Source organism: Onychostoma macrolepis, chromosome 17 (assembly GCF_012432095.1).
Source record: "Onychostoma macrolepis isolate SWU-2019 chromosome 17, ASM1243209v1, whole genome shotgun sequence".
NCBI lineage: Eukaryota > Metazoa > Chordata > Actinopteri > Cypriniformes > Cyprinidae > Onychostoma > Onychostoma macrolepis.
The window spans coordinates 16,615,368-16,626,889 of NC_081171.1; the positions used below are offsets into that span (position 1 = coordinate 16,615,368).

The 11,522-nt window shown below is 37.3% G+C and overlaps 1 protein-coding gene across 1 annotated transcript in view; it reads right to left on the reverse strand.

Annotated features, from left to right (window-relative positions):
• Positions 1-133: 133 nt before the first annotated feature.
• ush2a (Usher syndrome 2A (autosomal recessive, mild)) overlaps positions 134-11,522 on the reverse strand; it is a 220,568-nt gene continuing 209,179 nt past the window's right edge. The window contains exons 65-73 of the mRNA XM_058749724.1: positions 10,957-11,278; positions 6,325-6,531; positions 5,960-6,198; positions 4,817-5,034; positions 4,507-4,683; positions 4,296-4,379; positions 2,977-3,212; positions 1,130-1,354; positions 134-663 (exon numbers count right to left, since the gene is read on the reverse strand). Coding sequence (XP_058605707.1) covers positions 574-663; positions 1,130-1,354; positions 2,977-3,212; positions 4,296-4,379; positions 4,507-4,683; positions 4,817-5,034; positions 5,960-6,198; positions 6,325-6,531; positions 10,957-11,278 — 1,798 coding nt within the window. The 3' untranslated portion in view covers positions 134-573. The remainder of the gene's footprint in view (positions 664-1,129; positions 1,355-2,976; positions 3,213-4,295; positions 4,380-4,506; positions 4,684-4,816; positions 5,035-5,959; positions 6,199-6,324; positions 6,532-10,956; positions 11,279-11,522) is intronic.

Here is an 11,522-nt window from a genome sequence, read left to right on the forward strand (position 1 = left end):
TATATATATACCTGCTGCACTTCTGGGTCAAGTCAAGGCTTGTGAGTATATATTATATATATATATATATATATATATATATATATATATATATATATATATATATATAGGCAAGTAGAGACAATACCTTAAAAATATGATATTCAACCACAATTTTCTTTTAAACAAAATAAAACCAATATGAGCAGATTGTAATGTAAATAAGTCATTTTAGGATTAAAACGGAAGCAATAAGGTGATGTCAGAGGTAGTCAACACTTAGCTGCAACATATAAATGACCATTGCATCTCCGACTAATAAAAAAAAAAAAAAAAAAAAACAGCATTATGAAATACAGCTAATTTCTCGTTACATTCCATTACAGTTTTGTCGTGTTTAAATAAACCAAATGAAGGTGATCTCCAAACCATTTAATTGATATTTTATACATACACTGCATTCATTTGTAACTGTCGCTGGTCTTACTTTATTGTTGTAAATGTGATATTCACTCAGCTACATAATACGCTGGAGAAAAACTACATTACCAAGAATGTTTTCCACAGTTGTAGGTGTGTTTGTGTGTGATCGCTTTACAAGTGAGTATCTGTAAACATGGTTTGCTCCTTCTTCACTGAGCTGTAGCTTTTAATCGTCTCCCCAAACTCCTCATCCCCCACATACTGCAAAACAATAAATAAATATCATCATCAGCTTTCATAATTCCTTCACCAGGCAAACTGAATAGACTGCTGGAACACATCAGGAATGTTTACATTAATATGAAGGTACATGTAAATGTACATAAGTTATTTGCAACATTTGGACTTTTTACATGATTGGTCATTCTAGAGTAAAATTTTTGTTTAATGCCCACTGAACTGTAAATGACCATTGTCTACGACCAATTTCTATGACCATTCAAAACACTAAATTTTTTTTGAAAAATGTCTCTTATGCTCACCAAGAGCAAGACTGCATTTATTTGATCAAGAATGCAGTAAAAACAGTAAATAGTGTAATGTAAAATGTAATGTAACCTGTTAAAGCAAAGCTGAATTTTCAGCATCATTACTCCAGGATTCAGTGTCACATGATCCTTCAGAAATCATTCTAATATATGCTGATTCCACATCGTCATCATCTTACCATGCCGCTGTCAGTGCCGTGCAGGTCAGCGTCCCATGCTCCACCACCCAGAGACTTCTTATCCTGCGTGTCGATCAGCTGACTAACACTCCTATGCAAGGAATTCTGGGAATAGGCACGGCTGAGCTGGCTCTGGCTGGGAACACGCAGTACAGACATGCTGGCCTGATAGCTGTGGTTGCTGGTGCAGGTGCTGGTGCCTCTGATCTTAGTGTCAGTCAAACCCTGATCACAACACACATTGCATCAATATAAAGGACAAACACACACATAACTGCACACTCACATGCAGCAGACACAGTCAAATCCAACTGATGAGCAAACATCAAAAACAAGCCACTGAATGCATTAATACATATTGCAACCATATTCTGCATGCACTGCCACTCAACAGCAAAACAAAACCCAAAGCATGATGGAAAGTGAATGCAATCCCTAGTAAGTGGTGCTGGAACGTGCAAATAGACAAATGGAACAAAAGACATTCATGTCTGTAGCACGAATACTTACACATTTGCAATTAGTATAAGAAACAGTAATAGTGACAGTTGCCTTAGCAAGTACCACTAATGAGGAAAAAGGCAAAACATGCCAATGCAGCAGGCTATGGTGATAATCTATTCTGAATACATCCCAGAGAGCCTGTACCTCAGTGCGCATGGCAAAACGCTTTAGTGTTATACTGCAGGAGGAGTCCGGTATATTGTCAAACTGGGAAGAGGAGAGAGAGAGGAGCGGGCTTACCATCGGTGCATCAGGCTGAAGCAGAGCAGTAGAAGCATGGTTAGAGCAGAGTTCAGAGGAAGGTCTCTGGAGCAGCCAGAAGAGAGTTAAAAGACACACAGCAGATTTAAAGAGAAAGGACAGATCAGAACAGATTTGGAGAAATTTAGCATTACTTCAGTTCACAATTTATTGAGGGACTGAAGTCTTGTGGATTATTTGTGGATTGTTGTGATTGTTTTTATCAACTCTCATCCTGACGGCACCCATTCACTGCTGAGGATCCGTTGGTGAGCAAGTGATGAAATGCAATGAAATTTTCTGATGGAAAAAATAAATCTCATCTACATCTTGGATGGCCGAGGGATTTTGGGTCAACTATTCCTTTAAATGTTGCGAGTGTTTATCTGGCTCTTAGCAACCAGACAGCAGCCAAGGCTAAATTTACTTGATCAAACTTTACATGAAAAACAGTCAAATATTATTACAATTTTCTATTTTAATACATTCAAAAATGGAATATATTTCTGTGATGGCAAAGCTGAACTGTCAGTAGCCATTAATCCAGTCTTCAGAAATCATTCTAATATGCTGATTTGGTGCACAAGAAACATTTCTTACTATTAATTTTGAATTTTTTCTGGAAATTGTAATGCTTTTTTCAGGATTCTATGATGAATAGAAAGAATCTTTTGTAACACTATAAATGTTTTACTGTCACTTTTGATCAATTCAATACTTTTATTCGGGATATATACATTTCTTGAAAAAAAATAAAATATATCTTGCTGACCCTAAACTTTTGAACGGTAGTGTATAAATAGTAAGACTAAAATGCTAATCTGAACAGAGTCATTGCCTTTATGACTATGACATTGCCATGCAATTGCAGTCGAAAAAGAAGTGTTATCACTCCCTCTTCTGGACATCTGAAGGAAGTGCATGTTGCAGCTTTGAGTGTAAACATTAGTGCAAGCATAATTGAAAACGGAAAAAAGGCATCTTTTGGATTTCACCTCTGCAGTCTAACATGCACCTTTGCAAACTGATTAAAAAATGGTAGAACGTTAGAGCAAGCTTTACAGACCTGCTGAATTTCTAATTAGAAAACAACTTTCTCTCACCAGATAGGTGTCATTAGGCGGATACTTGGTACTTCTCCTCTGAAGGGGCACTATTGGAGGTCTCTCCCTGATGAAGGGGGGCTTGCTTAGGGCTCTTCTCAGCACCAGACCCATTAACAGAGCCAGCAGCAGCAGCCCCAGGAACGCCATGAGAATGATGAACCACAACTCTGTATAGAACTTGTATTCAGCCCCATACAAACCTGTTTTACCTCCAGAACTCGTCTCCACGGCATCTGTGGGGAACAGATGAGATGCTCAGATAAGAAAAAAACGCAATACAAATATTTAACTATTTAGTCTTAAATGAAAAGAGTTCACCAACTACTCTACAGCTAAGACAACTAGGTTTTAATCTCAACAATACAGAATAAGAAGTAAATGATCTTTTATTCATACTGACTGTTTTATTATTAGAAGTAAATTGAGATATGGAATCAAGTAATGACTGTATGTATTTTTGTATTATCTCACAACCTTTTACATTATGCCATTCATAACATATTATATATGTGTACCATAAGAGATAAATAAGAATTTATATATGTGACCCTGGACCACAAAACCAGTCTTAAGTAGCACGGGTATATTTGTATCAACAGCCAACAATACATTGTATGGGTCAAAATGATCGATTTAGGATATTAAGTGAAGATCATGTTCCATGAAGATATTTTGTCCTAACATAAATATATAAAAACTATATTTTTGATCAGCAATATGCATTGCTAAGAACTTCATTTGGATAACTTTAAAGGTGATTTTCTCAATATTTTGATTTTTTTGCACCCTCAGATTCCAGATTTTCAAATAGTTGTATCTCAGTCAAATATTGTCCGATCATAACAAACCATACATTAATAGAATGCTTATTTATTCAGCTTTCAGATGATCATTGGCTCTTATGACTGTTTTTTTGTGGTCCAGGGTAACATATTTAATTAGAAATTTTCCATACTGCAAAGGAATGATCTATTTTTACATAGCTTATCTGCAACAAACACAAACAGTACAAACAGTATATTCCTCATATTTTCATTTTGGTGGCTTAATGCCAGGAGTGTTTCACCACATGAAGATCTGGAGCTTTGAAAGCATTTAAAATGTCTGCAACGAGAAAAGTGTTGCTACATGCACATTTTTAGTTGTATTCATCTAGTTTGACTTAAACCATTTGTTATATTGGAATACCTAAAAAAAAGTTTTTAGTGTTTATTTATTTCTTCGATGAAGATTACGAGTTTGCAACACTGATATCGACTCTGCCCTGAGAGAATGGAGATATTGCCTAATCACCAGCCAGGCCACAGTAAACGTACCTATACCAGTTGCTGTGCTGTATTTAATGACAGGAGAGCTGGCACTGCCGCTGTCAGTGGTGCAGGTAACTTGAAATACAAAGGCTGAAGAGAAAAGCGACAAAAGAGATGATGAGAAAAGGGCACAATGAAAAAGAACCACTGAACTTCACAATAAGACAGAAAAAAATCAGGTTCAGCCTGAGGTTATAGTATAACCCCATGGGCATACTTTTATCAGAGGTGCGTGGGATGTGCAGTGAGCTGTGGAAGCCACTGTAGATGCGCAGGTTGTTTTCGCTTAGGCTGTATTCTCTCAGAGGCCCGTTCAGAGAGAAAGAGCCGCTCCAGTCCACAAACACTGCGGTGAGGTTACTGTGCACCGCAAATGGCTCCTTATACTGAGGAGCTACAAAGACACAGCAAGAGTGGGGTTTAATTTAGGTGAACATAACCATTTTTAAGAATTTTAGATGGTAATAGGAATGACTTGTATGGCATTTATAATTTGTTAGCAATCAGAGCCATACAAGAGTCCTTACGTTCTTTGAGTGTGGTGATAGAGACCCAGTCAGACACAGTGCTGCCCATGTTATTGTACGACACTACACACAGCTCATAGTTGGCATAGGGCAGTAGACCAGTGATGTTGAAGCTCTGCCCCAGTCCAAAGAACGTGATTTCCACAGGGCTGATGACACAGCTCACAGGGACAGGCTGCAGCGGCTGAGGACAGGATGATCGCACGTGGAGCTCACAGCTACACAGATGAAAGTGAAGGGGACAAATATTTATGATACAGTACTACCTTAATACACTACCATTCAACATTTGGGGTCAGTATGATTTCTTTTAAAAAGACTTTTATAATGTTACAAAAAAGGATTCCACAAAAATTATAAACAGCACAACTGTTTTCAACCTTGATAATAAAAATGTTTCATGAGACCAAATCAACAACGCATTTTGAATGTAGAATGAATTTTTATGGAACACGTGAGACTGAGTAGTAATGGCTGCTAAAAATTCAGCTTTTCTGTAATTTTTGGGAATAAATTACATTTGAAAATATATGCAAATAGTAAACTGTTATTTTAAATTGTAATAAAATTAATAATATTATAGTTTGAATTTACTTTGATTAAATAAATGCAGCATTGGTGAGCATATAACAGATTACTTACAAAATCATTAAAAAAAAAATCCTGATCCTACCTCAAACTTTTGAACAGTATTGTACATACAAAGTTTTAATAGAGGTGAACAAAATTCAAGCAAATATCAATACTTAGATATTACATTCATATTTTGTGATGACACAGCAATTACATTTTTATATCTTAATGGTGAAATGGGTAATTTCCATGCTGCTAATGGCACCGAATGGATTTGCAAGAGCAATAAAATGTTTTCAAACACTTCCTCAGTCTGCCATTGCTTAGACAAAGAGTCCTGGAGTCCTGCCCAAACTCATGCCATTGGTTGTTGTGTTGGTAGGCTAAACTGCTCAAATGAACAGGGCAATATTTTGAAACTTTGAATACTTGAGAAAATATTTTAACACTGTATAAACCACACACTTCACCCTTAAATATTAATAAAGAATTTTAGCATGATCATGATTATACTAAGTTATCTATTTTTTATATTATGCAAAATACATATTTTTTCTGTGAGATCTGCACCTTTCAATGATGCCATTGGGCTGAAGAGGCATGTCCCACTCCACCAGAGCTGAGCGAGAGGTGAGGGCAACTAGACGTGGCGGGGGCTGCTGGGCCGGGGCAGAGGCCTGGGTGCGGAGCTCACTTAAGGGACCTCGGCTGCAGCACAGGAAACAGGTGCAGGCCTCCACACCTACAGAATACACAGTGAAGGGCCGAAGACCGTGGAGAGTCTGCTGGTGGGACATCCCCTCAGACAGCTGCAGGCACAGAAAAGAAAGAGCTTGTTCAAGTTTTGTACTATAAATTCTAATAATCTAAATTCTTAATCGCTTAAATATAATTGTTATATATATATGTATAGGTAAGAATTGTACTTGATGTACCAGCTGATATGAGTCTTCGTTTTGTGTGAAGACTCTGTAGAGGCTGACAATGCCGTTTGGCTCGGTGGGTGGGCTGATATCCACCACAGCTGAGGTGGCGTGGATGTGCAGGAATTTAGGTGGGCTCAACCCCTCTGGAGGAGCTGGACCTGTGTGACCTTGAGCCCAGGGGCTACCAGCACGACCTGCTGAGTTTACAGCCCACACCTAGATAGTCAAAATTAAACAACACATGAAATCAGGTATTTATATATGTGTATATATAATAATACTTGTAGATTTATATTTAAATCTATATTAAAATTTCTAAAATAAAAAAAAAAAAAAAAAATGCTATATTATTATTATTTTAACTCATAGTGGTGGCCAAAATTGTTAGAACACTTGGCATATTTAAGAGGTTTATGTTGCTTTTGTTGAATAGGCCACATACCCATAAAACAAACTATTGCTGGAACTACCTGCAACGGAAGGAATCTGCTGGAACATTGAAAATGATGGACAGGCCCCCTCAAAGTCCAGATCTCAACTCCATCGAGCAAATTTGGGGTGTGTAGGAAAACAAACTGGACAGATCTATTGTACATTCAAAGGAAAGCCTTTGGCTTGAGTTGCAGAAGGCATGGGATAACATTAGTGTTGAGGTTCTTAGGAAATATATTGACACTATACCAGAGAGATGTTCTGCTGTAATTGCTGAAAACATACCAAATATTAAAGTTAAAAGTGGATAAAAACAGTACGGACTCGCTTCATCTGATATTTGTTGTGCTCAGAGCAACCATCTGCATGTTTCATGAACATTATGAAATGAAATCATGTTTTGGAAGCAAAAAACGTCAATATTTGCAGATCTGTCAGGTGTTCTTATCATTTTGGCCACCGCTGTATAAAAAGCAGTTCAAACTACATACTTCATAGGACAGAATGTGCACAAAGAAAAATGAAAAATGACAGTAAAAGCACAAAATAAAGCGGGAAAATGGATATAATAGCAAATAAGAGAAAATGAAAATAATTAAAAGCTCACAAAAACAACAACAACAAAAAAACTCTTTGTATTATACTTGGGAGCTCGCCTTATTAAAATATTAAAGGAGAAACTTGCCACTGGCAAGGTGGCCTTTTAGTAAAACCTTTAGAAAACAGAGAAAAAGGGGGTTTTGGCATTCCATTTAGCTAAAAACTTCAGCACTCATAATGCATTTTTGATTTTGGCATCATCCCTCTGTTGTTCCCACTGTCCGTAGGCAGGAATACAAAAATTGCGGGAGTTCAAACTGTAGTTTTAACAAACCCGGAGCTGTCAAAATTTTTGCATCATTTGGAGAGCACACATTGTTCATTTACATATACTACAGACATAAAGCTGGCTGGAAAAAAAATACTTTACATTTATTTCACTACAATTTAGCATTTTTGAGAGCTTCTCTCTTTTTCACTATTTGCTAGACCTCAGCTCCAACATGTATCATAATTTTTCCTGCTGTTGGAGTCACCCTACCGTTTTTTTCGAGACCAACTAGTATAGATGTGCACAAGAAAAGAAAGTAACTTTAGTGTGCAAAGCTACAGGTGAGTGTATCGAGACGCCTGTGGTCTCTCTCACACCTGCAGGGCCGATATAAGACCGGATCTGATACCCACACCGGCTCTGAAATGGCCCAGCAGACAGAACAGAGACTCGGCACCATCCTCCTTTTAAAGAGGAGTCACCTTCACCTGATGAACCCACCTGGCGCCTTTTGCAAAAGGAAACTACCCATTCAACTACTTTGAGGAGTCAGTAGTCTTGCGCTCTCAAAGCCCTGCTGTCATTAATAGCCAAAACATCAGCATCCATTACAGAATCACTCCAGCCTGAATCTACATGAAAATTAAATTTCACCTTCATCAAGGAGTAAATGAACACATGGAAAGGTGAAGTAATCTTATTTACTAGACGAGCTGTTTGTATAATTACACAGGAAGAGTAGGAAAAGGTCAGCTGGGGTCGCTATTTGCATGAGTAAGTAATTTGTAGATTGTCAGTTATAATAGCAGTGGCAGATGGATGTTCCTGTGGATAGGGTTAAATTAGCCTCAATAATAGGCAATTACACCGTGATCAATCCAGATGATAGATCTAAGTGGCAATACGCACGGACTGCACGAGGCACCGGCTGATTTCACATTCCCATCCGAACCCGTTCCACTGCCAAAGTGACGACTAGACGTGTCGGAGCGCAAAGGGGGCGACGGAGGTCTGACAGAAGAGAAAGAGGGCGGTCATGGAAACAGCCTCTTGTCACCCAAAGAGAGAAAAGGTCACGTTGGCAGGAAGACAGTGAGGAGGAAAGAGTGACGGTTCGCTTGTGCGGCGTTACGAATGAGCACAGGACAAAGAAATGCGATAACCCTAATTCCTCACTGATAAATCATTCCGATTCTCAGATAGGAATTTGGTGAAAAGAGATATGGCCGCTACGTTTTAAAGTGGAGTCAGACAGGACATCTTCATGCCCTTGTATGCGGCGCAGACGTTTTATTGCCACTGAAGCACTTGCATACAGAGCTGTAATTAACGCGGGAAAATAAAACTATTTCATGAGCGAGCTCTAATGGATGTGGGTGTACACCGCTAGGGCCGAATCTGCCCGGAGACAGGCCCTCATTGGCTGTGGCCACGCCCCCAGTCATGGACACGGGGCCAAAAGTTCCCTTTTCTGTTATGAGCACTAGGCTAATTAAGATTTGACATAAAAGTGTCAATAAAATATGTAGCCTCTTAACATGGGATGGGTTTGATTTCACTGGGACACATGCCCTTGTGTGAGAACGAGTGAAATGAAACACAACAAAAAGGGAGACAACTCCATGACATTAGGACATGAACATTAAAGAAAGTGGTAGTCCTGACTCCTTCAAACACACAAATGGTCAACAAACAGCCATTTATACTGTTAAATAAGCAGACGTAGACATAAGCTCAATGACGCTTCCAGGATAGTTAGCAACCTCCCCGGGGAAAGCCAATAGCATTAAAAGGTCTTTCCAATACTTGTACATTTGGGAGGCCTAACAGTTAATTCAATGGCTTCGATCGTAATCGTCAGCATTCAGCCAGGCCCAGATTAATGGCCCTGTCGCTTGTCCGTCATCACTCAGCTCCGCCCGCCAGCTGTCATAAATTACCGCTCATAAATAAGATGGAACAATCAGGCAAACTCTATCAATTTAGTCCTGATCAGCCCACGCCTCTCAGGCCTGACAGTCAAATGCTAATGTTATTTTGCTCCAAAGGCTAGGCTGTCAATTAAGAAAGGTCTCGTAAGGCGACGGCGGTGCGATGAATATAGTGGGTTAGATTAAACGCCTGTCTGTGTGAATGAGAGAGTATAGATGAGCAGAACGTTAAACACAACAGCAACAAATAATCATGCTAATTAAATATTCCTTGAGGACAAGTTTATATGGCAGATTTAATCATGTTTAGTTGCATGATTACGCTAAAATATTATGTATCATAAGAATAAAGTATGAAGTATCACAAAGTCTGGAGGGATGATTTCATATTCAGGATGCATCATAATATCTAAAAACTAAACTTGCTAAAACTAAAACTATACAAAATTGTTTTTGTTAATTGAAATAAAGCTGAAATAAGTTATATAAATGTCAGACGAAAAACTTAAAAACCTTAATTGAAATTTAGAAATTCTGTCCTGGCAATTAGCAGAACTAAAACAGGTTTAAGTTACTAAAAAAGTACTAAAATGACTAAAACTATATAAATTAAAGTTAAAAAAAATAAAAATAAAAAGCTAATAGAACTATTAAATTTGTTTTTTAAACTATTAAAAATTTCAAATGCACTTAATAAAATTACTAAAACAAACTAAAATTAAAACTGAAAATATAAAACTAAAAGCCAATTCAGAATACTGATAAATACTATAATATAATATAAATGGTACACTGTAGTATTTATATTATTGTTAGTGCTGTCAAACGATTAATCGCGATTAATGGCATCCAAAATAAAAGTTTTTGTTTACATAATATATGTGTGTGTAGTGTTTATTTATTATATACATATATTATGTATATATAAATACACACACACACACACACACACACACACACACACACACACACACAGTATACAGTTTGAAAATATTTACATGTATATACATTTATATTATTATATTATATATAAATATATTTAATATATAAACAACATATTTTTCTTAAATATATACATGCATGTGTTTGTATTTATATATACATAATAAATATACACAGTACACACTCGTATATTATGTAAACAAAAACTTTATTTTGAATGTGATTAATCGCGATTAACCATTTGACAGCACTAATTATTGTATAAATAACACTGACTTAAAGCAACGACCTATTGTAGCAACCATTCAGAACACCTTAGCAAATGTATGGCAACCCTCTGTCAACTATCCACAAGCTTACAGACAAGAGTCACATTTTCTTGGGAAAATATAAAAAGTCTGTTCATTCTTTGTGTAATATAATAATTTAGGTGTAAAAAGTTGAAATCAAATGCACCAATGACAGTAAATTCAGAAATTTGGAGTGTAAAATACATCTGAGTGAAATGAGAACCAGCAGTGTGACCTGGTATTCGTAGGCTTTGAAGGGCAGGAGTTTATCATCGTGGCAGGAGGTTGAGGAGTTGCGGTAGACCAGTGTAGTTACAGATCGGCTTTCCTTGTCTAAAACGTGTTTTCGGTACAGCTCGTAGTGCAAAAGTTTCCCATTCGGCTCAGCTGGAGGGGACCAGGACAGCAGAAAGACGGTCTGTATGCCCTTAGGGTTAGTTTGCAGCTCCAGCAGCGGGGCAGGTTGTCCAGCAGGAGGCGACTCAAGCGTCTGTATTGAAGACCAATCACTAGCAGCGCAGCCTAACAGGGTGCAGGCCTCCACTCTTACCTCATATCTGCAAAAATACACAAACAAATAATAAAATAAACATTAAATAAATAATATCTAAAAATAAAGAAAAACAATAGGTAAAAATATCAATAGGGCACATATGAAAATAAATAATAATACATTACACCAAAGAAATAAATAATAATAATCACCTTTTTTTCCCTTTCTTTTTTACCTCAGTTTCATCAGTACCATTTGTTTTTATTTGATTTCGAATATTTTGGAATATAAACATCATTTATGTGCTT